The sequence below is a fragment of the Chrysochloris asiatica genome, unplaced genomic scaffold (assembly GCF_000296735.1).
Source record: "Chrysochloris asiatica unplaced genomic scaffold, ChrAsi1.0 scaffold00224, whole genome shotgun sequence".
NCBI lineage: Eukaryota > Metazoa > Chordata > Mammalia > Afrosoricida > Chrysochloridae > Chrysochloris > Chrysochloris asiatica.
The window spans coordinates 1098899-1126315 of NW_006408742.1; the positions used below are offsets into that span (position 1 = coordinate 1098899).

General features: G+C 44.7%; 1 protein-coding gene across 1 annotated transcript in view; it reads left to right on the forward strand.

The window, feature by feature from the left end:
* Window positions 1-27417, forward strand: part of TMEM44 (transmembrane protein 44) — a 71300-nt gene that overhangs the window by 13930 nt on the left and 29953 nt on the right. Inside the window, exons 6-10 of the mRNA XM_006873147.1 lie at window positions 3874-4044; window positions 4986-5117; window positions 9933-10037; window positions 15496-15654; window positions 24881-24910. Of these exons, the coding sequence (XP_006873209.1) occupies window positions 3874-4044; window positions 4986-5117; window positions 9933-10037; window positions 15496-15654; window positions 24881-24910 (597 nt within the window). The remainder of the gene's footprint in view (window positions 1-3873; window positions 4045-4985; window positions 5118-9932; window positions 10038-15495; window positions 15655-24880; window positions 24911-27417) is intronic.

A 27417-nucleotide genomic window follows, 5' to 3' on the forward strand; every position in this document is an offset into this window, starting at 1 on the left:
GGCCCAAGGTCAGGCAGTGTTTCGTTCTCCTGTGCATAAGGTCACTATGGGTCAGTACCAACGTGATGGCACCTAACAACAACAACAACAATAATGAAAAACAGACTTTAGTGGAACTTCCAGACTAAGATTAGGAATAAAGGTCTGGTGATCTACTTCCAAAATTCAGCCAATGAAAACCCTATGGATCATAGAAGTGTGGTCCACAACCAATTATGGTTCAGGACTTGTGCAAGGGGGTCAGTTAACAAAGAAGGATATAAACAAATGTTTGGAGTTTCAGAAGAGAGAGAGAAGTTTCCTATGCTATTCACATTCGTGAAAGTGAGAACTGCTTACACAGTAGTTATAGGTGGGCATGGGGGCCCTTCACGCTGACTCAGAAGAGAACGTGGAATTCCAGGAGAATTCCAGCATGAGAAAAGCCACTAAGGCAGGAAAGTATCGGAGAAACAGGTTCACGAATGAAAAATAATAATGGAATTTTCCCATAAACTTTTTGAAGTCCTCTCATATTTCAGAAAACTGTTGCTATCGCAGAAACACCTGACTGCATGTAGAGTGTAACAGATTCATAAATTTAATTTAAAAACAAACAAACAAAAAGCCACTTGCTCAAGAGCCATGGTTTTGTAGCAGTTCCAAGGGCACAGGATTTGGGAAGTTGCTAAAACCAGAACCCTCAGGAGGCATGGGGCTTCAGGAGCAAAAGTGTACCGCTCAGGTTAAGGAGGGGTGATTGGGGAGCATCGTGCTGTTCACGGTCCACCCAGGGTGGTGTAGAGGTTCAAAGCCACATCACAGTAAGATGTCTGAAGGACCTGACACCACACCCTGACCACCCCACCTGACATGGCTCCAAGCCACCCTACCACTCTGTCCCTTCCCTCTGCCATATTTTTTCTTCTAGTGTTTATCACAACCTGAAGTGAACTCCTCTATTTACTTACTAAGTCATCACGCCACCAGAACATCAGTGAATGAGAGCAACATCTGTGTCCGCTTTATTCTCTGCTGTATCCCAAGTGTATACACAAGGAAACCAAGGAAGCTTGTGGGTGCAGGGATCAGCAGGCTGTCATGGGACAGAAAGAGCAGCCCTGTTTTCCGCAGTTTCAGAATACAACTAAACCAAGCCTGAGGGATGGGGGCAGAGAGAGTGTGTGTGGATGCTTGCTTTGGGGAGTGGGGGCGTCACTTTCCATTCAGTCAAAGGAAGAACTTCACGGGGTAGACACACTTTTGCATAGTAGCTGGCATGTCAAGAGCATTTTTCTCAGTATTGATATTCCTGATAGCTGCCTTTGAATATGGTGGGCTTCCCATCACAGGCAGCATTCAAGCCTCACAGAATGAGTTTGTTCTGGGGATTGGGCTGGTCATCTCTATGGTGCTGCCTGTCCTAAGTACCTGTTCTATGAAGAATAGCCCAGAGCTGTAAAAGAATTGATGCCTTTGAGTTATGGTGTTGGAGGAGAATATTGAAAGTGCCATGGGCTGCCAAAAGAACCAATTGATCCATTTTGGAAGAAGTGCATGCAGCCAGGGTGCTCCTTAGAGGCCAAGATGGCCAAACTTCGTTTCTCATACTTCAGACATATTGTCAACAGGGACAGGTTGCTGGAAAAGGTTATCATGTTTCGTAAGGTGGAGGGTCAGAACAAAAGAGGATGACCCCCAGAGAGATGGTTTGGCAAAATGGCAGCATCAGTGGGCTCAAGCGTGACAAGAATTGTGAGGTTGGCCTGGGACTGGTCAGTGTTTCGTTCTGTTGTGCATAGGGTCACTATGAGTTAGTACTGTCTTAATGGCACCTAACAACAACAACGGTTCCTTTATTAGGGTTTGGACTGTTCTGAGAAGGCTGACCAGCATGGGACTGAGACCCTGATTCCCCCAGAGCTGCTTCTGATTTATCCACTGTGGGTGCTGAGTAACAATGGTCTGTCTGGTTGGCATCGGTGAGGAAACCTCCCAACCCTCCAGGAATAAGTATTTAAGCAGGATGAGGGCCGTGAAATGCTCCCTGATCAGTTAAGTACCGTGGAGTCTGTTCCAACTCATAATGACCCTGCATAGGGTTTTGAGGCTGCAAATCTTTACGGGAGCAGAAAGCCTCATCTGTCTCTTGTGGAACAGCTGGTAGTTTCGAACGGCCAACCTTGAGGTTAGCAGCCTGATTCGTAACCACTACACTACCAGAGCTCTCGCTATATATATATATATATATATACATATATATAGTTGTTGTTGTTGTTAAGTGCTGTCAAGTCAGTTCCGACCCATAGCGATCCTGAACAGGGTTTCCGAGGCTGTAAATCTTTACAGGAGCAGAAAGCCTCCTCTTTCTCCTGCGGAGCAGCTGGTAGTTTCTAACTGCTGACCTTGCAGTTCGCAGCTCAATTCGTAACCAGTACGCTATCAGAGCTCCATATATATATGTTGTTAAATGCTGTTGAATCGGTTCCAACTCATAGTGATCCTATTTAGGGTTTCAGAGGCATGGCTGGTGAGTTTGAACTGCCAACCTTACAGTTCAAACCAACCTTGTAGTCCAGCACATTATCCTGCATATATATATCACTGGATAATGCAAATAGTTAAGTGTTGGGCTACTAACCAAAAGTTGGCACTTCAGACCCACCTACACAAACCTTGGAAATAAGATCTGGCAGACTGCTTTTGAAAGTCCAGCCTTGAAAAGCCTGGAGGGCAGTTCTACTGTGGTGCACATGGAATCACCAGAGTCAGAATTGGCTCCAACTGGTATACCTGTGAAGGAATTTTTACATCTAAGTACTGCATGCATATGTCTCATTTTCTTTTTATCAAACTTCCCACGACTCATTCCCCCAAGATATCCCCTTTGCTTCCAACATCCCATGATAGCATCTCTAATCTTCCTGGCCTGGATCCAAATTGGTGGCCACAGGAAGAAAAGGGTGAAGCTTGGCTCTCCATAATTCAGTCATCCCTCGCTTCCCTCCTCATGAGCCCTTGTCCCACACAAGTTCCAGGGACCTTCTGTCTGTTGAACAGACAGGCGTATAAATAAGTCCATCACAGTAGAAAGTGCCAGAGAGAGCTACTCACTTCCCTCAAGGTGGAGGTATTAAGGAGAGATCTTCAGGGTCAAGTTTGAGTCTGGTTTTGAAATCCGAGTAGGAAGTTCATCGGGTGTATTAGTTTTGTAAGGTTACCATAACAAGTTGCCACAAAGTGGTAGCTGAGGACAACAGGGCTGCGCTCTCTCGGGGAAGATCCTCTCTAGTCTCTGCCAGCTTTTGGCAGCCTCAGGGATTCCTGGGTGTGTGGCAGCATACCACCAGCCTCTGCCTCAGTCTTCACATAGCTGTCTTTCCTTCATGTCTACCTGTGTCATTTCTCTTTTTATGAAAACATCAGTTCTATCTGAGTAGGGCCCACCTTTTGAGAACTAACTACATTGTAAAGACACAGTCACAGGTTCTGGGGGTTGTTGTTGTTGTTGTTAAGTGCCATCAAGCCTGTTCCAACCCATAGTGACCCTGTATAGGGCTTCCAAGGAGCAGCTGGTGAATTTGAGCCATTGACCTTGTGGTTCAAATCGACCTTGAAGTTTGGCGCATTAACCCACAGCGCCACACCAGAACTCCTGGTACTGGGGGTTAGGACCGCAATGTATCTTGTCGTGGGAGACACAATTTAACACACATCACCAGGCAAAGGAAACAGTTTCAGCAACAGTTGGAAACCTGACAGATGCGGTGTCCTTGGGGATAGGCCCTTGGCAGAGGGCTTGCTACCAGACTGTTTAGTCTCAGAATCCTGCCTGGAGAGGGAGAGCGGGTGGCAGTGTTCCTCACTGCTGAGCTCCTTCTTTTCTGTACCCAGTGCCAGGGGAAGACTTTTCCCTCCCTCCACCTGTGGATGCGGTTCCTGTTGGCTCTGGCCGGCCTCCTCTATGCCTCGGCCATTGTAGCCCATGACCGGCGGCCTGAGTACCTACTGCGGGCCACACCCTGGTTCCTGACATCCCTCAGCCGTGCTGCGCTGGACCTGGCTGTATCCACCTCAGGTCCCGGGTCTTGTCTGCCGGCCCCAGTAAAGTCTCCACCCCTCCTGCTAGTCTGAATACATAGTGCAGTTGTTCCAAGTTTTATGTTTTATTTTCAAAACTAAGAAAAAGCAATTATCTCTGGCTGGTGGTCTCTGAGATAGTGAAGACGCATGGAAGAATTCTTGGCCTCCTTGGTTTGAGTCTCAGTTCTACTCCCTACCTGGGCCTCTCACCCCAGCAGGTTCTGCTCTCCTGTGCACGCTTGCTCCCCTTTCTCACAAGGTTGGGAAAGGGCCTGTGGACTGACCCTCCAGGCACATGGGATTGGTGATTTCCTCTACGTTCTCTTAGACTGGGGAAGCTGAGATAGAAGCTGACAAATGCTGCCCCTTGGCAGTGGCCACTGAGCATCCTCCTGGTCCGCCAGTGTGCTACTATCTAGTGACCTTGGGCTGAGCTTCAAGGGCAAGCTAAGTTCCAACAGCGGACGGGTGGAACGTTGGAGACACCAACTGTGGACATGGTTTGTTGTGCTGTTGGTGGGGTGGAGTGGGGTGGTGTGGGTGAGTAATCTGTGGGTTTCACATAAAATAGCCCAGAGACTATGATTTTTTCATGTACTGTCTCTGGAAGCCAGAGACTGTTCAAGAACGATGCTTTTCAAAATATTTTTGTTTATTTAACAAGTAGTTACCAATTGCTTATAAGGAGCTGGAAACCGGGCCTTTGTGGTAGACAGGAGTCCTCAGCTGAGCTCCTGACTGTTCTGGAAGTCAGACCCAGGCAGAATGATATGGAGTGGACTGAGAGTCTTGAGGGGGACGCGGGGCAGGAAGGACTGGCTGGTGGCTGGACTCCAGGCTGCACCAGTGGGTAGAGAAGGGAGGGCAGGACTGGGTGGCTGAAGGACCTCCACTCCATTGTACCTTAACTTCCAGCATCTCAGATCATTTTCCTTTCCTGTGTGATGAAGAGCAAGATGAGGCGGGTCTTGGGACTTGCCGCAGAAGCCACAGAAAGCCCTGACACCCAAGCCCTTTTACCCTGTACAGAAAAAGATGAAGAAGAAAGCCAGGCGGTGCAAAGTGAGGACAAGGTCTCACCAATTGGAAACTTCTGGCCCGACTAAAGTGTTTAGTGATGTATACTGGACAGAATAGTAGGCTGGAGGAGGGGCAGGGGTTGGGAATCCCTGAAGTCCCTCGACATTTGACCAGCTAGTCACCTTAAAAACCCACTGTTCATGCCCAAAGCTGGAGTGGTGCTGTAGGTTAATCACTGAACTGCTAACCGCAAAGTCAGCAGTTCAAATCCACCAGCCACTCCTCAGAAACCCTATACAGGGTCACTATGAGTCAGAACAGACTCGACGGCACTTAACAACAACAACATGCCCAAAGCTGAGGTGATGCTGCATCTAATGAGATCCTCCATTTTCCTACGACCTGAGTTTTTAAGACATGTTTTTGATCACTTAATAAACATAATAGGTTTTTAGTGATGTCAGTGGTGCAAGCAGTTCACATGCTCGGCTGCTAACCAAAAGGTTGGAAATTCGAGTTCACCCCGAGCTACCTCTGAAGAAAGGTCTGGCAGTCTACGTCTGAAAAGCCAGCCATTGAAAACGCTTTGGAGCAGGATTCACTCTGATGCATGGGGTCAGCGCTGTGAGTTGGAATTGACTCCATGGCAACCGTTGTTGTTGTTGTTGTTTATTAGTGATGTCAATTAAATAGTCAAATGCCCACTTAGCTATCTTGTAATTTAGTTATGCATAATTATATACTACATAAATTAATGTACTAATTGAGGAATCGTGATTTTTTCTGATCATGTATTTCATTAAAAATCGTAATTATATAGCATATAATTACACTTAGTTATAACTATATACTATGTAATTTTGCATACTACATAAATTATAATTATATATGACTTAAATTAATATCCTAATTTAGGAATCATGTGATTTCTTTCCATTTCGTTAAAAAAATCCTTATTCCAGCTCTCACATGCCTCTTTGCCACTCCCCAGCCCCCACCGCCGTCCTATCCCTACCCGTGCTGCCAACAGAGCTTTCCAGAAGCAGCTTCTCCCTGGTGAGCTGTTGGGCTCAGCCCTTTGTGAGTCTGTGTATGGTACTGTCTCTGGAAATTCTTCTCATATCTCTAAGGTCCATTTGCCATTTGTGGTCTCTAAAAGTGTCCTGAAGAAGGACGTCCTGCTTGGTAAAGTGGAGCATCAGAGATAAAGAGGAAGACCCTTAAAGAGATGGGTTGACAAAGTGGCAGAAGCAATGGGCTGAAACGTAACAATTGTGAGGATGGTGCAGGAGCAGGCTGGGTTTTGTTCTGTTGTGCACAAGGTCCCTAGAGTCAGAACCGACTCTGCAGCACCTAACCACAACAACACAGTGTAACTGCTTACTAGATTGCTATTTTGTTGTTGTTTTCGCTTTCCTTTTTATTTTCTGTATTACTTTTACACCCCATATTGCTAAAAATTGATCCTTGCATGTGTTCTTTATTATAGTATAGTATGGTGTGGCACTGTTGGTTAATGCGCCAGACTGCAAAGCCATTTGAACTGCAAGGTTGGCAGTTTAAGCTCACCAGTTGCTCCTTGGAAACCCTATACAGTGTCACTATGGGTCGGAACCGACTCGATGGCACTTAACATAGTATAGTATAGTAATAGTATAGTATGGTGGTGGTGGCTGTGTGCCGTGGAGTCAGTTCCGACTCATAGCGACCCTGTACAGGGTTTCTGAGGCTGTAAATCTTTACGGGAGTAGAAAGCCTCATCTTTCTCCCACAGAACAGCTGGTAGTTTCAAACTGTTGACCTTGTGGTTCAACCTTGTGGTTGTAACCACTACACTACCAGAGCTCCTTAATAATATATAGTTTGTTGTTGTTGTTGTTATGTGCCGTGGAGTCGGTTCTGACTCATAGTGACCCTGTACAGGGTTTCCAAGGCTGTAAATCTTTACAGAAGCAGAAAGCCTCATTTTTCTCCCATGGAACAGCTGGTAGTTTCGAACTGCTGACCTTGTGGTTCACAGCCCAATTTGTAACCACTACGCTACCAGAGCTCCTTAATAGTATAGTATAGTATAGTATAGTATAGTATAGTATAGTATAGTTATAGTAATAGTATAGTATAGTTGTTGTTGTTATGTGCTGTGGAGTCAGTTCTGACTCATAGAGACCTTGTACAGGATTTCTGAGGCTGTAAATCTTTAGAAGAGTAGAAAGCCTCATCTTTTTCCAGCGGAACAGCTGGTAGTTTCCAACTGCTGACCCTGGGTTAGCTGCCTGATTCGTAACCACTACGCTACAGTATAGTAATAGTCACCATTTGCAGTCACAAGGTTGTACTACTAGGTAACAGTTAACATGTCTGGGGTAAATGTGTTTGTCGTGTATTTTACTGATTTAATCAGGTGACTTCTATAAGCAGTGGTGGTGGCTGTGTGTTTTCGAGTCAGTTCCAACTCATAATGACCCTATATAGGATTTCCAAGTTTATAAATCTTTATGGGAGCTGAAAGCCTCATTTTTCTCCCGAGAAGCAACCGGTAGATTCGAACTGCTGACCTTTCCGTTAACAGCCCAGTTGTAATCTACTACGCTACCAGGGTTCCTGACCTCTATAAGTAGGCAGACTTATTCTGACTGAGGTGATTTGTCTTCATCAAAAAGTTCTTGGCTCAGAAGTATTGAGAATGAACCCCACAACATGAGAGATTTTGCAAGGACTCCAGCATAGGTGATTCCCTCGTTTCTAAGATATTTTTGAGGGGTGATTCTCACCTTAACTCCAGCTCCTCACTATCTGAGGTCCCTATTTCAGACTAGGGATGAGGCTCACTGCTCATGAAGTAGGTCAATTGCTGGTTGTTGTTTTTGTTGTGAAGTGCTGTTGAGTCGGTTCCAACCCACAGCGATCCTGTAAGGGTTTCCGAGGAGCTTGAACCGCCGACCTTGCAGTTCAAATGGCTTTGTAGTCTGGCGCATTAACCCACAGCGCCACACCAGGATTCCAGGCCTATTGCTGGGGAGGAAGATAAAAAAGGGAAATTATTCATCCAAATTTCCAGGCTGAACACTCTAATCAGATTGTTGGGTCCAAGTTCCATGAAGACTAATGTGTGATGGTGTTTATTCTATCCTAGCAACTGTTGTTATTGTGTTTTTGTTAAGTGCTGTTGATTTGGTTCTGACTTGAAGCAACCCTGTACAGGGTTTCTGAGAAACAGCTGGTGGGCTTGAACCACCAACCTTGTGGTTAGCAGTCCACTGTTACCCTGTAGTACCACACTAGGACCCCTAATAACGGTTACTATCCCAGAAAGGAGCTAAAAAAATTCAAAAGAGCTCTATAGATCTTAGCATTTTGAAGGGAGGAAATAGCCACCTTTGGATCATCTTTCTTTACAGCAATGGTTCTCAAGTGTGGTCCTTAACTTGCATCATTTGTAAACTTAATAGAAATGCAAATTATGGGACCCCACCAGAAATTGGTGTGGGGCTGTAAGATAAGCACTGGACTGCTAACTGCAAAGTCGATGGTTCTTAACCCACCAGCTGATCCTTGGAAACCCTATAGGCAGTCACTATGAGTCAGAACCTACTAGATGGCACTTAACAACAAACACCAGAAACTGAAGGTGGGGTACAATGTACAATGGGGTACAAGTCCACTAGTGGGTGCCCACTAAAGTTTGAGAACCACTACTTAACAAAAGCATTCATTTGGCGCCTACTACCAAAAAGAATCGACTTGATGGCACTTAGCAACAACAAACAACCAAGTTGAACCAAAAGGTCAGTGGTTCAAACCACCAACCTTGCTTTTTGGTTGTTGTTATTGTTAAGTGCCATCAAATCGGTCTGACTCACAGCGACCCTGTATAGGGTTTCCAAGGAGCGGCTGGTGAGTTAGAAACACCGACCTTGCAGTTCAAACCGACCTTGCGGTCCAGTGCTGATCCTACAGAGCCACACCAGGACTTTACCTGATATTGGGTTTCTGAGACTATAAATCTTTATGAGAGCAGATAACCTCATCTTGCTCCTGAGAAGCTGCTGAAGGGTTCGACCAGTCAATCTTGTGGTTGGCAGCCCGGTACATATCCCACAGTGCCACCAGGGATCCTAGCACCTACTACCCAACCCCAGATCCACTGCCAGCCGGTCCGTTCCAACTCTTAGCAAACCTATACGGGGGGTTCTGGACTGTAAATCTTTGAGGGAACAGACATCCTCTTCTTTTCTACTGGGGAGCAGGTGAGTTTGAACTGCCAACCTTGCTGTTAGCAGTCCAGTGTTTATCCTACAGCACCACCGGGGCTCCTCGGAACCTACTGCAATGGTTCCCTAATTCTGCTGTACATTAGAATCACATGTTGTTTAGTGCCGTTGAGTCAGTTCCAACTCATTGCGATCCTGTGTAGGGTTTCTGAGGAGCAGTTTGGTGGGTTTGAACCACCGACCTTGTGGTTAGCTGTCCATTGCTTATCCTACAGTAGAATCACAGAGGCATTTTAAAAAAATTCAATACCCAGATCACATCCCACACCAATTAAATCAGAATGTCAAGGGGTGGAAGTTAAACATCAATTGTTTGTTTCTTAAGATCCCCAGGTAGATTTCACTGTGCCACAGTGTTTGAGAACCCCTGATCTATTTATTGTGTTTTGCTGGAGGTCCCTTGTCACAGCTTAGAGGGAGAGAGAAGATACATGGTATATGGAGCAGAAAGTGAAGTGTACTCTAAATGACTAGACAAAATACTTTGGGGTTCTTTTGCAGTGAATGGAACCTTGTGTTTTGAAACTGCCTGCCAGCTTTAAAAATTCCCCTTCCTGTCTCCCTGTCTCCACATAAAAGAATTCAGATTGGATGCCTCTCACCACACTACCAAACTGCAAGTCGTTCAGGACGATGGAAGCCATCAGCAGCTACATGAAGCTGACCATTGAGCCTGTGCAGCAGGTGAGCAGTTGTGGGCCATTGCCAGGTGTCCAAAGGCTGGGAAACAATCCTGGAAGGCTTCCTGGAGGAGGTTAACACTATAGCTGAGGGATGGGCAGGATAACATGTAAAAAGAGGAAGGCTATAATCCAAGGCTATAATGTAAGGACAGATGGAGAGAAGATGGGGATAGGGACAGATCATCACACTGTGAAGTCTGGCTGCTATCATCCTGAAGGTGATGAGGGAGTGGAGACTAGAATCACGGTGGTCAGTAAGAGACTGGGTCTAGTTCAGGAGAAAGGTAGTGAGACCTAAACCTAGTGGGAGCAGATGGATGGGCAGAGAGGGAGTGGAGAGCGAGTTGAGAAGGAGTCTTAGAGCCGCCGGGAGGCTATGGAGTGAGGGAAAGGTAGGACTTCAGGATGACTCTCAGGTCCCTGGCCTGCATGCCTGGGTCTGCTGGAGAAACCAGGAAAAGAGATGAAAACTTGTACTCTAGTTATCCTCACCGTTCCGTAAGACTATCCTGGTCAAGGTCACCGTAATCTTCCAGTTGTTAAATCCAGTGGTTGTTTCTGTTTAATTGGAATTCAGCTCATTTGGCCACTCAATTCTTTGGGTTTCTGTGGCCCACACTCTCCTGGTCTCTGCCACCTTCATTCTTCTCATGCTTCCTCCTCTTAGATTTGATTTTAAAGTTGGAGCGCCCACCCAGCTCTATCCTGGGAGGGTTCCCTTCTCTGTACATACTCTCTCCAGGTGACCTCAGCCCAGCCCAGAGTTTTAAATACTAACTCTTGGCTGATTTCCTGGGTTTGTCCTCTCCCTCTCCCCTCACTTCCAGTCTTAACTGCCCAGCTGCCCACCACCATAAGTGTCTTACACGTACAAGACCAAACAGAATTCCGGCATTCATGCTCAGAGTGTCTCCCTTACCCTACTTTCTCATCACAGTGAATGATGCTGCCGCCATTCTATTGTGAAGCCCAAACTCCTCTCTTCCCCTCACTATAAACCAGAAACCCAGTTGCCATTAAGTTGACAGTGACCCATGGCCACTCCACTTGTGTCAGAGTAGAACTGTGTTCCCTAGAGTTTTGTTTTTGTTTGAGAACTTTTCATTGTGATTTGGGTGGAGGTTTGCAGAGCACATCAGTTTCCTATTCAGCAGTTCATATTCGTACACCATTTGTTTCATGTCATTGATTGCAAATCCCACAATATAATATCACTCATCCCCTTTCCTCCCTGTGTTTCCCCTTTCTATCCCTCCTTCTTTCCTAACCCTTCCTGTCTTCTGACTGTTGTTCTTGGGCAAATGCTGCCCTTTTGATCTCAGATGATTAACTATTCTAAGGAGTACCAGTGTTATTCCCCTTATAGGCCTATCTATTGTTTAACTGAAGTAGATCACCAGGTATTTCTTTCGAAGCACCCCTGGGTGAATTCAAATGCCAATCTTTTGGTTTGTACCAAGCACTTAACTGTGCCACCAAGGGACTTCTCCCTCACTATATACCCTTTCAATGCATTGGTAAGTCTGTAATTACTACCTTTATAATCTGAGAAACTTGATTTAATGAAGAAGAATGTGACATCAGGATTGGATGAAGATGCATTAACAACCTATGATATGCATAGGATACAACCTTGTTTGCTGAAAGCCAAGAGGACTTAAAATATTTACTCATGAAGATCAAAGACCACAACCTTCTGTATGGGTTGCATCTCAATGTAAAGAAAACAAAACTCCTCACCATTGGACCAATAAACAACATCCTTGTGAATGGAGAAAAGATTGAGTTGTCAAAAACTTCATTTTGCTTGGGATCAACCATCAACACTCATGGATGCAGAAGTCAAGAAATCAAATGATGTATTGCATTAGGCAAATCTGCTGGACAAGACCTCTTTAAAGTGTTCAAGAGCAAAGATGTCAGCTTGAGGACTCAGGTGTGCCTAATCAAAGCCATGGTATTTCGCAGTGATATGCATGCGGAAGTTGGACAGTGACTAAGGAAGAATTCATGCATTTGAGTTATGGTGTTGGAGGAGAATACTGAAAGTACCATGGATTGGACTATCAAAAGAACCAACAGAACTGTGTTGGAAAAAGTACAGCCAGAATGCTCCTTGGAGGCCAGGATGGCCAGAATTCATCTCTCATACTTTGGACATATTGTCAGGAGGGACTAGTCCCTGGAGAAGGATGTCACGTTTGGTAAAGTAGACAGTTGGAGAAAAAGAGGAAAACCAGCGAGATGGATTTGCACAGTACCAGCATCAATGGGCTCAAACGTAGCAATGATTGGGAGGTTGGCCTAGGACCAGGCTGTATTTTGTTCTGTTGTGCATAGGCTCACTGTGAGTTAGCACCAACTTGATGGCACCTAACAATAATAACATAATCTGTGTATATCGAATCCAACAGAAAGCCATGGGTCTTGCGATCCATTTCTATACCTGCCCTATCCATCTGCACTCAGAAGCTGCAAGAGTCTTCCACAAATGCCACTCCCTATCTGGCTTCCCATTTAGCTCAGAGTAAAATCTAAACCCTTTACCAAGATTTCCAAGACCTACGGACCCAGTCTCATGCTCCCTGGCTGTCTCCTTCCTCTCTCCCTCGTCTCTCCTCTCTAATTGCACAGAAATCCTCTCCATTCCTCTGCCTTGAAGGCAGTTTCCCCTGTTTTATGACACAGCTGCCTCTTCTTGACTTCCAGACTTCAGTTTAAACGGCACTGTTTCCCAAAGGCCTCTCCTGAAATACCCAGTCAGAAGTATCATGTTGCCAGCTGCCTTTGAGTTACTTCTGACTCATAGCGACCCGATGTATGTCGTAGTAGAACTGTGCTCCATAAAAATTTCAATGGCTGAATTTTGGGAAGTAGATTGCCTTGCCTTTTTTCCAAAGCACTTCTGGGTGGAATCAAACCTCCAACTTTTCTACTGGGTGCCTTAATTGTTTGCACCACTTGTTGTTGTTATGTGCCGTGGAGTCGGTTCAGACCCATAGCGACCCTGTACAGGGTTTCCAAGACTGTAAATCTTTACGGGAGCAGAAAGCCTCATCTTTCTCCCGCGGAACAGCTGGCAGTTTCGAACTGCTGACCCTGAGGATAGCAGCCCGATTGGTAACCACTACGCTACCTGATTGCTTATTTTAATTGTGTGTAGACCATTTACCATTGTCTGCTACTTTTGCTTATTGTCTGTTTTCTCCTGAAGGTTGTAAACTCCAGAAGGGCTTTGTCTGTCTTCTTCTCTTGTTTACTCCTAGTGCCTAGAACCTGGTGTGGCGCAGGCTCTCAGTAAAGGTGTATTTTGAACACAGAGTTAGAGGTGGAAGTAGCCCCTGTCTGATGAGCTACCCAGAGGACCCAGTGGTGCTCAAAATGTTTGAGCTGGAGCAAAAAACCTAGTGCCATTAAGTTGTTTCCAACTCATGGTGATGCTGTTTCTGAAGCTTCTCTTTACTTACGGGAACAGAAAACCTCATCTTTCTCTTGAGGTGTGGCTGTGGGTTTGAACTGCCAACCTTGTGGTTAGCAGTCCACTTTTTATCCTACAGTGCTGAAGAGTTTTTATTCTTTGTTGTTCCTTCGAAACTGGATGCAAATAACTTTGTGTATGTGCTGTGGTGAAGTTCAGAGAGACTCAGAGCTTGCTCTTAAAATTAAGAGCCCACTTGGGCCAATAAGGAAGCCCTGGGTGGCACAGCTGACTAAAGGCTTGACTTCTAGTTAAAAGAAGTCAAGTTTGTTGGTTTAAACCCACCCAACAGGGTCTCCGGAGACTGCCTGGCTTCTGAAAGGTCACAGCCTTGAAAACCTTATAAGCACAATTCTACTTTTGATGGCAGCTGATTTGGATTTTTTGGTTTTCAGCCATTAACCCCTTCCTCCAATAGGATGGGTAGGTGGGTGGTTGGTGGGAAACCCTCAGGAAAGTATAGGAAACACTGGCAGTATCTAGCCAAAGCTTTGCACCATACATTTTCAAATCTCATGAAACTTCTGAAAAAAAAAAAACAAACATGACAGGGCAAAGTTTGCAATAACTTTGCACTTCCACTACCTGAATCCTGAGTGGATTCCTGCTAGGGAACAAAGTCCATAGAAGACAGATCATGTGTCCCAATTTTTTAGCGTTTTGCATTCCGCCTCTTCCCTCTGTGTCCACCAGAGGGCGAGAGATGGCTCCTACTGAGAGGCTGAGCTCCACAGTACAGCCTGGGCAGGGGCCGCCGCACGTAACTTCAGTGGCACCATTTCCGGCGCAGTCTGTTTACCGAGGGCTCTTGCCAGGCTCTGAGTAAATAACAGCTACACTTACAGTGTGCTTATTATGGACCTGAGGACCGTTCTAAGTACCCCACCCCTCCTTTCCCTTCCCCTCCATAAAAAACCCTTATGGCCAAGTATATTCTCTTATCGACCATACAATACAGGACGGAGTAGAATTGCCCCGTAGAGTTTTCAAGGCTGTAAATCTTAACAGAAGCAGACGTCTATCTCCCACAGAGCAACTGGGGAGCTCCAATCTTTCAGCTAGCAACTGAGTGCCTAATCACTGTGCCACCAAGGCTTCTGAAGTGTTTTGCCTAGATACATTCAGTCCTCACAGTCAACCCAAGATACTATCCATATTTTACAGATAAGGAACTGGGCACAGAGTGGTTAAGCAACTTGCTTAAAGTCACACAGTTTGTTAAGTGGTAGAGTCAGGATTCAGACCTGTCTTATCCAGTTTGTGCCCTTGACCACTAGGATACACTGCCTCTCACTTGGTTTAATGGCTAACACCAAGTAAACACAAGTAAATACTTGATAAATGGTTGCTTTTATTTTATTTTATTTTAATCAGGGCAGTGGTGATTTAGTGGTCGAAATCTCTCCTTCCCTGCGGGAGACCCTAGGTTAATTTCTGGCCGACGCCCCTCATGTGCATTCACCACCGTCTGTCACTGGAGACTTGCGTGTTGCTATGATGCTGAGTAGGTTTCAGAGGAACTTCCAGACTAAGAAGCACTATGGAAGAAAGGCCTGGTGATCTGCTTCCTAAAATCAGCCAATGAAAACAATGGTCCAGTTTACACAGATCATGGAAATGACGCAGGGTCAGACAGCATTGTGTTCTGTTGTGCATGGGGTTGCCATGTGACGTACTCACTTTCCTGTGAACGAGATGCATTGATTTACATTTATTATGGTTCGGTGCCATCTAGTCAATTCTGACTCATAGAGACTCGGTGTAGAGTCATAAGAAGAAAGCATAACAGGTTGGTAACACTGGTTGTCGGCCTTGGGTGGAAGAGAAGGGAGTGGGGAGAACTGAGGCATGAGTGTGCAGTAGGCTTCGCATAAGTCACTGCCTCGTACCTCTGGATTACTGAGAAACATGAATGTTTAACAAGTCAAAAGCAAAGAGATGAAGTAATTGTCCCTCTCTGCATTCTCCACACACCTTGAAGGCTGGCTGCAGTGCCACCAGGCTGCCTGGCGACGGACAGACGAGCACTGGAGATGTGTCCCTGCAGGAGCCCCCCTCGTACCCTCCCGTTCAGGTCATCCAGGCCCGCGTGTCTTCCAGCAGCTCTTCTGAGGTCTCCTCCATCAACTCTGACCTGGAGGTAGGCAGCCGCTGCCCGCTGGGTGGGTGCATGGTATTCTCGCTTGCTGACACTTGCTGGTGCCCCTTTGTGCCTGCACTGCTGTTCTAGTCTCACCTCAACCCCGTCGTTAACGGAGACCTGTCGGGGAGGAGGGCTGCCCTTACCCCATGCAATTCCTGAACCATGTCTGTACTGAGAGAAGGGTTCCACAGGCAAATCCTCCTGGGAGACACTGCTTAGTGGAGTCTGGTCTTAAGGAATATGCACATTCAAGCCCTGCAGAAATGAATGAGGAGTAGCTGGTGAGTTTGAACTGCCGACCTTTTGGTTCGCAGTCCAGTGCTGATCCTACAGCACCACACATGGAAGTTCCCAGGGGACAAGGTCACACTTTTAAAATTAGGTACATGGAAATGAATACTTTTGTATGTGTTAAAAGAGAAATCTTTTTAGAAGCTCAGCTGCCCCAACCCCACCTTCCTCCCAGCGTGGTCCTCCTGTTTCATTCCCTAGAACATACTAACATGACAAGTGGCAAAGCTGCTGAGGTCTTGCAAAATGGTAAATTTCATTTTCTATGTTTTTTTTCTGTTGTGGTAAATGTGCAGGTAACAAAACATTTGCCATTTCTACAGTCTTAACTGATATCAATTCAGTGACATCTGTTCCATGTATCCTGTTGGTTAGCCCTCACCCTTTTCTGTCCCCTAAATTTTCCATCACTCCTAACAGAAAGAAGCTCAAGGTCCCCTAAGCATTGTGTCTTCCTTTCCCCTCCTTCCCACCCACAACTTGTTGTTGTTGTTAAGTGCCCTGGAGTTGGTTCTGACTCACAGCAACCCTGTATAAAGTTTCCAAGAAGTGACTGGTGGGTTTGAACCACTGACCTTGAGATTAGCAGTGCAGTGTTTATCCTACAGCACCACAACAGGACTTTTCCATGGCTGGTAGCCACTAAAAAACTTTGATGTCTATTCACTTGGGTAAATGAAAGTGTGATGAATCATTCATAGTAACTATTAAACAAGATTCTATAACCCCAGAACATTGTTCAGTCTCTGAGCGAGAGGAGGCGCAGCTTTTTTCAGGTATGTGACCAAGGGGGCGCCTTCTGGTAAAATCTATATATTCTTAAAAGTACCCGCAAAAAAGTTTGTGGAAATTTTTCATTATCTTTTTGTCCCATTTTTCCACGAACTTTTTGAAGCCCCCTTGTACATGATCTTTCTAGAACATCAGGAAAACAAAGAAAATGTAAAGACCAAAATAAAACCTAATATGAAAAGTTACCAACCAAGGGCTGCCTCCAGCTCAGATGGGATTGTGGGTACTCGCCAGACACCTGTCTTTTGAAGCAGTAGTAATGCTGCTGGTTGGTCTGTGAATGAATGAGAATGAGAAGGGTCTTGAAGGAGATTAGTTTAACCTTGGACTTCACGTGTCCACTTGATTATCTCATTCAATAAACTTTCTCCGAGGGGGAAAACTTGAAAAAAATAAAATAAAAATGTGTGAATACAAATGGACTGGCTGGAACCCACATCAAAGTGTGGTTTTGTTTGCTACCATGAATGTAGCCCCCATTATGCTCCATAGTAGGAGTCCTGATGTCGCGCTGTAAAATAAGCACTGGACCGCAAGGTTGGTTTGAGCTGCAAGATTGGCAGTTCGAACCTACCAGCCACTCCTTGGAAACCCTATACAGGGTCACCATGAGTTGGAGTCAACTTGATGACACTTAACAACAACAGTGATCCCTCGTGTTTTTATTGACTGATAGAAAGTTAAGAAAATGAAAGTCACCAGACTTTCATCCTAGTCCTTCTTAGTCTGGAAGCTTCACTAACAATCGCTCGGCATCATAGCAATATGCAAGCCTTCACTGAGGGAGTGGGGTGGCTTTTCGTGAAATGCACTGTCCAGGAACCAAATCCAGGTCTCCCTAGTAGAAGGCGAGAACTCTACCATAAGGCTCCACCAAAAGCTCCCACTGAGTGGCAGTTACTTGGAGTGTCTGATCCTGCCCCCTGACTCTTGAGACCACACTAGTAAGGGACTGAAGCACACAGATGAAGGCCAGCTGGGACTTTAATAGTCACTTCCTCTGACTATTGAGTGGTAGTGCTCCTGAGTTTTCTAATTCAAACATTTTATATCACTGGGCTCAGAAACCCCATGTGTCTATCCACATTCTTAGGTTCCAGAATTCCACTAAGGTTAGCTCGCGTTCCCTCGGCCACCTCCCCATTGTCCATGTCTGTTGCTGTCCAGCCTGGCTTCTGTATGGCCACTTTGGTAGCTATTAGAATTTTCTTCAGCTCCCCGCTGTGGAGGCCTGGGTGCCACTCAGTGTCTTTAAGGTGAGGTGGTGATCTCTTCTGTGGTCTTTCACGATCTTATCATTTTAACTCCTAGATAGTTGTTCTTTGTGTCTGTTCTTGGGAGATTCCATACCCCACCTGTCTTTTCGTTTGTTTGTTTTGAACTTTTTCATTGTAATTTGGGTGAAAGTTTACAAAGCAAATTAGTTTTTCTTCAACGATTGATACACATTTGGGATGTTGGTTGCAAACAGCACTCTTCTCGCTTCCTCCCTGAGTTCTTAATTCCCATTTGCTCTTCTCTCCTGCCCTTTCTTGCCTTTTTCTTTGAGTTCTGTTTTTGGGTAAATGCTGCCATTTTTGTCTCTCACAATTGGTGGTTCTGAGGCACGCATTCCTCCCTGGTGGTATTCACTTTATGGGCCTGTCTGTTGTTTGGCACCCCAAGTGTGTTCAGTGCCCGCTTTGTGCCCTAGGGGAGGTGGAAAACTGAGTAGTGCCTCCACAAGGCATTGTTTCCCCAGTACCTAGCTCACAGAGTGTTCTGAAGTCCATTACTAACACTAGCCATGGCTAGCAATGGCTGTGTGCAGGGCATGCTCCAGGCTGCTGGCAGGCAGGGTAGGTAGGCACAGGCACTGTTTGGTTTTATCTTCTTAACAGTTCTGAGTTAGGTGCTATTGTTATTCTTATTTTTTGGAAGAGGTGACTGGCTCAGCAAGGTGAAAGAAGTGGCCCAAGAGACCATAATAAAAATAAGGTGACTGACCTGAGATTTGAACCAGCTGTCTGATTCTGAATTTCCAAGGCTCTTAGCTGCTATATTTCACTGCCTGGGTACATGCTTATACTCAGGCAGGTATGCAAGACTGAATTTAGTATCCATTGTTGTCATTAAAGGAGCTCTGGTAGCGTAGTGGTTACGAATCAGGCTGCGAACCTCAGGGTCAGCAGTTTGAAACTACCAGATGTTCCGCAGGAGAAAGATGGGGTTTTCTGCTCCTGTAAAGATTTACAGCCTTGGAAACTCTATACAGGGTCACTATGAGTTGGAATCGACTCCACGGCACATTGCAACAACAACATTGTCATTTAAGAGGCTCAGTGGGCTAATGCATCAGACTGCAAAGCCATTTGAACTGCTAGGTCAGTGGTTCAAGCTCACCAGCTGCTCCATGGAAACCCTCTACAGGGTCGCTATGGGTCGGAATCAACTCGACAGCACTTCACAACAATATTATCATTTAGAGGAGGCCTGGTGGGGCCCTGTGGGCTAATGCCCTGGACTACAAAGTCAGTTTGAACCACAAGCTCACCAGCCGCTCCTTGGAAGCCCTATACAGGCTCGTTATGAGTTGAACTGACTCGACAGCACTTAACAACAGCAACAGCATTGTCATTTTTGATAACATAGTGGGTAACACGTTAGGCTACTAACCTCAAGGTCAGCAGTTTGAATCCACCAGCCACTCCTCAGAACCATGAGATTTTCTGCTTCTGTAAAGATTTACAGCATTGGAAACCCTAAACAGGGTCTCCGAGTCAGAAGTAACTACAGTACGCAATAGCAGCAGCTCTGCAGGAACTCTGGTGGCGTAGTAAGTTGTGCACTGGACTGCTAACCGCAAGGTCAGTGGTTCAAATCCACTAGTCACTCCTAGGAAGAAAGATGAGGCTTTCTGTTCCTATAAAGATTTACAACTTTAAAACCCTATACAGGGTCGCTATGAGTCGGAACCAACACAACAACTGCAACAACATTTCCATTTTAGAGATGAGAAAACTGAGTCTCTGCCTGTTCCCAGACAGCATCAGTCTAATAGGAAAGATAAAGCAAGTGGAATTTACAAACAATTCCAATGATGGCTTTGTAGGAGAAAGGGCGAGGATATGGCAACAGACCGAGAGAAAGGGTGAGGACAGAGAGAGAGAGAGAGAGAGAGAGAGGGGCTTTTAGGAGTGGTCTTCTCACCTTCCAAGGTCGGTCAGCACACTGTCTCACGGGAGAGGGTAGGCGTGCCCCAGTGCTGGGACTGCTAAAGGTTCTATGTTTCACCCCAGTTTTTACTTGATGGGAGGCAGGGAGACTTTAAAAGCTGGGAGAGGACCCAACATGAGCTTTGTGAAAGGTCTGAAGAGTGCTACTCCGATGTCTTTGTCGAGTTTCACTTTTTTAGCCTATGAAACTCAAGAAAAGATTGAATCCAGCTTCATAACAAAAGAGTATTTAGTAATTTTTCCTTCTCCTTTTGTGCTTCCCAGCAATGCCACAGAGCTGGTCTAAGAAACGTTATAGGAATTCTGCACGGAGGCTGCATGCGCAGAGTGACTGAGACTCGAACTGGTGTGCATAAGTATGCACATGTCTGGGGAGCGATGCAGACAGTCGAACAGCAGATGACTGTGGTGTGAGGAGGGTTAAGTCTCAGGCCCACATGGCCCTGCTCATTTTGTGCCTCAGGCTCCTGAGAACCACAACTGCTTATTCCCTGTCCAAACCTGCTCCCAGCACCAGCCAACCAGGGCAGATGCTCTTGGACTTTCGCCATTCTTAAAGCCACATCATTCTTTTAAGGAAAGAAAGAAAAAGTGTGTATTTTTCTAAGTAAGTGCTCATTTTAGAAAAAGAAGAAAAAAGCAAAACGATAAAAGTATGATGCAAGAGTTCAGAGCATTCTGATTGGGACCTGGTCTCTGCTCTCTCTAGGTCTGTTTTTCTCCCTAGGAAAGTGGAGTCACCTGCCATGAAATAGTGAGAGACAATACAGTATAATCCACTCCAAAATGTGGGGGGCAGCCAGCTGGTCCCACTGGGATAAGGAAAGAGACTTCCTAGGGCCCCCAAAGGACTGTGCAGGAAAAGGAGTGCAGATTCGGGAGCCAGGCATACACAGGCTGGGTTCTTGCCTGCCAACTGGCCCGGGCCTGCTCTGCACTCCTTTTCGTTATTCCCTCTTTACAGTGGGAACCATGATCTCTGCCTACCTCTGTCCCTGAGGGACTGTGAGGATCAAATCATGGTTCTGCAGGTGCTTTACAAGATTACCAAGCACAGTACAAGCCTGTGTAGTACAAAATGGACTAGAAGTGGTGAGCCTGCACTCCAATACTGACTTAGGTTCTGAGCCTCAGTTACTAGGCAGCATTCATTCATTTCCCTGGACCTGCTCTGAAAGTCGGAAAGTGGAGCTATTGATCCCCACAAAGGGAATGTGAAGGGGCACTATACAGGAGAGCTTTGTTCACATGCATGCTGTTTGTGAAACTCCAGCTTTGGACTGGGGCCATCTTTAAGGTTCCATTTAACAACATGGCCCTCAGATTGTTGGATGAAGTAGGTGGAGGTTAACTGTTGTTATTAAGTGCCACTGAGTCAGTTCCGACGCATAGCGACCCTGGATAGGATTTCCAAGGAGAGGCTGGTGGGTTTGAACAGCCGACCTTGTGATTAGCAGTTCAGTACTTATCCTATAGCACCACACCGGGACTCTGGAGGGTATCTACACTAAGTAAATTCTTAGTAAGAGGAAGGCTTCCAGTATCAAGGTAGCCTTGTTTTGCTCTGATTAACCTTTCTGTGTTCCTGATGAAACTTCCTCTTACTAAGAATTTATTTAGTTCAGATACCCTCCAGAGTCCTGGTGTGGTACAGTAAGATAAGCACTGGACCGCAAGGTTCAGTCTCACCAGCCGCTCCTTGGAAACCCTGTACAGGGTCGCTATGAGTTGGAGTCAACTGGATGGCACTTAATAACAAGGTCCATAGAGTTAGGATTATTGGATATCTTTATTTTATTTGACACTTTATAATGAATATTCCTCTCCAAATAGGGAAGACTATATCTTTTTTTATTTTTAGTTTGGGGTATCTGAGATGAGTGGCACCTCAGTAACAGATTTGGGTTCATTGTACTTCTCAGTCATATTTAGGAGTCCTGGTGTATCACTGCAGGTTAAGGCACTGGACTGCAAGGTCAGTTTGAACCTCAAGGTTAGTGGTTCAACTTCACCAGCCGCTCCTTGGAAACCCCATGCAGGGTCACACTGTGAGTTGGAATTCATTCTATGGCACTTAACAACAAAGTCATATTTAAAATAACTTTTTAAATAAATCCTGACTATAAAGGAGCTTTGATAGCGTAGTGGTTACGAATTGGTCTGCAAACCTTAAGGTCAGCGGTTCGAAACTACCAGCTGCTCCGCGGGAGAAAGATCAGGCTTTCTACTCCCGTAAAGATTTACACCCTCGGAAACCCTGTACACGGCACATTACACCAACAACATTGTCATTTAAGAGGCTCAGTGGGCTAATGCATCAGACTGCAAAGCCGTTTGAACTGCAAGGTCGGTGGTTCAAGCTCACCAGCTGCTCCTTGGAAACCCTGTACAGGGTCGCTATGGGTCAAAACCGACTCAACGGCACTTAACAACAAACAACAACAAACTCCACCAGAGGGCACTCTTCTTAAATTTTAACCACTTTTGAAGCAGGAGATTTGGGAAGGAAGTTTCATATCAATCCAGTTGCAAATATAGTATAATGTTGTTTTGTTAAGTGCTGTCAAGTCAATTCTGACTCATAGTGACCCCGTATAGAATTTCCGAGGAGCAACTGGTAGATTTGAACTGTGTGGGTCACAGTCCAATACTGACCCTATAGCACCACACCAGGAGTCCAAAGAGTTTTCTGTAAATCCTTAGCAGTTTTCCTTGTTGTTAACATTTTACGTAAGATGTTTCGTCAACACCAAGAAATTCATGTTGGTCCAACAGTATTTACTAAACTATAGGGCTGTGTTGGGGATTCACCAGTTTATGTTACAGGATCAATTCATAGTATTCCATTGCATTTAGTAAACATTTTTCGCAAACAAACAAAATTCCCACTCATTCACTGTGGTAACCACAAGTTATCATTCATATTCTGCATGAACCTACAATTTTTAAAGAAAGGTGCAGGTTGACTTTTTTTCAAAGAAAAATCTCTTTATATTTCTAATATGTTTATAAAGGTTGCTCAGTTTTTTCAGTCCTGCCTTTTACAGCATATTTCTGTCTGTGCAATGTGTATGGAGCCATCAGTTTTAGTAATTTTATGTCTCCAATAAATCTTTCTTTTTACATTTTAAATTAATCTTTCTCCAAAGCAGGATGATACTAAGAAATTATCATTAGTTTTGTATCATGCAGTGTTACAATGAGTCAGAAATTAACTAGTCAGTGACAGGTTAACCATGTTGAGGATTAAAAAGAAAATGTCCTTATTTGAGAAACATGCAAAAGTATTTATCAATGAAACGATTTATTAGAAATACCTCAGAAGTTTAACAAATGGAGAGATAGATAATTAAAAGAGGGTGTATCCATGAGTGTTCATTATATTACTCTTTTTCTTTTGTATATGATTGAAAGTTGTTTAAAATGAAATTTAAATGTTTACAGTAAAGGCTTTTTTGAAAATGTGATAGTAACCCCCAAATCCTGTTGTCTGCTTATATTTGCTGTTACTTATATTTCACAGACTTCTGTAGACCAGGAATTCTCTGTAAATATGGTTTCCCACATACTCTGAGTCCTGGTGGTAAATGGTTAAGCACTTGGCTGCTAACCAAAAGATTGGTGGTTTAGACCTACTAGCTATTCCAAGCAAGAAAAGACCTACAGTCTGCTCTCATAAAGATGTTGTTGTTGTTGTTGAAGTGCCATCGAGTCGGTTCTGACCCATAGTGACCCTGGATAGGGTTTCTGTGGAGCAGCTGGTGAGCTTGAACCACCGACCTTGCAGTTCTAACGACTTTGCAGTCTGACACATTAGCCTATAGTGCTATACCAGGACTTCCCCATAAAGATTACAGCCTAGGAAACCCTTTTGAGCAGTTCTATTCTGTCATACGGGGTCACTATGAGTCAGAATCCGCTCTTCAGCACACAACAACAGGCACCTTGTGATGTGTTGAGGAACAAGAGCGGACCATGCAAGAACCTGACTCAGACATATTTGAGGCTTGAGGTGGGACCAACCATGCAGTAAATGCTGATTCAACATGTATCTTGGCTGGTAGTAAATATCCCCTATTGGCAAAGTGAGAATTTTATGTGCATCTCTCTTTATTAGTTTTATGGATTTGAGTTGAGTCATGTCAGCCATGTGGTTACTAAGTGGGAGATTTATTATTATGACTCTTTGATATCTAGTGCTGCTTTAACTAAAATATCACAAATGACTGGCTTTACCAAACCGAAATTTATTTTCTCACAGGAGACTAGAAGTCTGAATTTAGGGTGCCGGTTGTAAAGAAAGGTTTTCTCTCTCTGTTGGCTCCAGAGGAAGGTCTTTGTAACTTTGTGCTTCTGTCCTGGGTGATCTTCATGTGGCTTAGCATAGCTCTTCTCCCATACCTGCCCTTCTCCCTTATTTCACCTCCTCCATATCTCCAGAGACTGACTTAAGACACACCCTAAAATTACCCCATTCCATCGACATAACAAAGACAACCCACCCCCCAAGTGGGATTATAACCTCAGACATAGAGGTTAGGATTTACAACACATATTTTGAGGGGACGTAATTCAATTCATAACGTGCCGAATGATCATTTCTAATATTAAAAATCCATTTTTAAATCTATATAATTTCCCCAAGGACCTGCATCCCTTCATAATTATCATAAGTATCCTCTTAGCTCTAAGGAAACTGAGACCTATAGTAGCTGCTGCCTGCCTGCCTGCCTGCCTGCTTGCTGAAGTCAGCTGTGCCTTGGCTCCCAGCATCACGTAGGGACCTGCCTCCTGATTGGCGCTGAGCTGTGCTCTGCTCTGCTCTGATTGGCACTAAACTCTGCTCTGCTCTGCTCTGCTCTGTGATGGTGGCAAAAAAAAAGCTGTCCAACACTTTTTCTGTCTCTCTTTTTATTCTGCAGCAGAAGTATTGGGAGGCCCTAAACTCAGAGCAGGTATGGACTATCATGTTCTCTATTCCAGGAGAAACTTCCTGTGGCTTGATTTCACTTCCTGTATTTTTGTTTGTTTGGTTTGAATTTTTATTGTTACCTGTTCAAGACCTAAAGAAGCAATAGAGACCTTTAGAAATGACTGGACTGTTTTATCTTTTGGGGGAAAAAAAGCGCATGCTTTTTGAAAAACAGACTTTCTTTTATTTTTTTGTTTCATTGTTGAGAATTTACATAGCAGAGCATATACCAATTCAATAGTTTCTACATGTACAATTCAGTGACATTGATTAAATTTTTCAAGTTGTGCAACCATTCTCTTCACCTTCCTTTTCTGAGTAGCTCTCCCCACTTACATAAATTCACTGCCCACTACATTTCATGTTTAATCTTTGATCCTATATAGATAGATCTTGAAAGAGCTCAATGCTCAAGACAGACATTCTTTACAAGTTAAACTCGTAAACCAAACTATTTTTTTGTTTTGTTTTCAGAACACTCTTAGAGATTTTTAGCTTAAGGTTTAAAGATTATCCCAGGTCAATAGTTTTGGGGGTTCATCCAGCCTGATGACTCTAGTAAGTCTGGAGCACTTGAAAGATTGTTCTATATTTTCCCCCTTTTGATTCAGATTCTTCTATAGCATCTTGGATCACAATGCTCCGTAATGGTAGCCGGGCACCATCCAGTTCATCTGGTCTCCTGGCATAGGAGGCAGTTGTTCCTGGAGGCAATTAGCCACACATTCCATTTCCTCCTCTTATTCCTATTAATCACATTAAGGATTGGTTTGCACAGCTGATTAAGACAATTGCAGTCAATAAGTTGTACATTTGTAAAATATTGAATTAGCAAAAGTTGTGTGATAAGTATTTTTATAACAATGACCCCCCCACACCCACACCCACACACAAAACACACACACACACAAAAAAAAATCAGCTTCAATGGCTGCTTCTGTACAACCAAGTACCTCATGGATTTGGGTCATGGTTTCATGGGACATCTTAGTTGACTGTCCTAATAACATGTTTAACGCTTCTGGTCTAACTCCTAGTTCACTGCCTAATGTCTTGAGTCTTACAAGTGACCATCCAGATCAGAACTTGACTAGAGGACAATAAAAAATGAAGGAAACAAGTGTAAATTGCTACAATTTGATGAATTTGACCTATATTTATGGATGTAGTAGCTCAAAACACCAACTGAGAAGGAAGGAGTCTTCACATCCAAAATCAATCCTATCCCCTCTGTATACGGGGTTGATAGGGATGCACAACTTAGACACTGGCCACCTTAAATGTGAGGGGCTATAAAGGCAAGAAGTGACTGGCTTACAGGTTTTCAAGGGGAGTTTAGTTTCAGAGTGTGATGGGGAAGGTAGAATCCCCAATGAATCTTGTCTAGACAGGTCTGGTGAAAGGAGATGGGGATGAGACTCTTATGATTTAATAGTGAGCAATTGTTATCATAAGGAGTTCTGGTAGCTGGTTATGAATTGGGCTGCAAACCAAAAGGTCAGCAATTTGAAACTACCAACTGTTCCGTGGGATAAACATAAGGCTTTCTGCTCCTGTAAAGATTTACAGCCTGGGAAACCCTGTACAGGGTCGCTATGAGTTGGAACTGACTCCACAGCACATAACAACAACAACAACAACAACAACAACAACAAATTGTTATCATGGAGTACTGGTGTGGCGCTGTGGGTTAATGCGCCAGACTGCAAAGCCATTTGAACTGCAAGCTTGGCGGTTCAAGCTCACCAGCTGCTCCTTGGAAACCCTATACAGGATCGCTATGGGTCGGAATTGACTCGACGGCACTTAACAATAGCAACAACAACAATTGTTATCATGGTGGTGATGGTGTGTCACGGAGTGGGTCCCAACTCATAGCGAGCCCACATAGGGTTTCCGAGGCTGTAAATCTTTACGGGAGCAGAAAGCCTCATCTTTCTCCCACAGAACAGCTGGTGGTTTCGAACTGCTGACCTTGAGGTTTGCAGCCTGGCTCATAACCACTACGCTACCAGAGTCATTTGAACTGCAAGATCAGTGGTTCAAGCTCACCAGCTTCTCCTTGGAAACCTTATGCAGGGTCCCTATGGGTCAGAATCGACTCGATGGCACTTAACAACAATAAAAACAATTGTTATCATGACTAATTGTGACTGTCAAAATTGTAAAAGTAGAAGTTTTGTAACAAAAAGAGGGGAGTAGTTAATCTTACAGTCAGTCCAGGGACAGAGAACCTTAGGGCCATCGGGGGAGAGGAGCACGAGCGGAATGTGGGACCCTATGCAGAGAAGCAGTGACACCAGAGATGGAGGCAGAGATGGGGACATAGAGAGAGGGAGCAGCTGAGGACTCTAGATTCATGGAAAGAGAAAGGCTGTGTGCTGGCAGCCAGGTGCTGGTGGCCATGGGGCAGTCTTGCAGAATGTGTCCTTTGGTTATTTGTTGTTGTTGTTAAGTACCGTGGAGTCGGTTCCAACTCATAGTGACCCT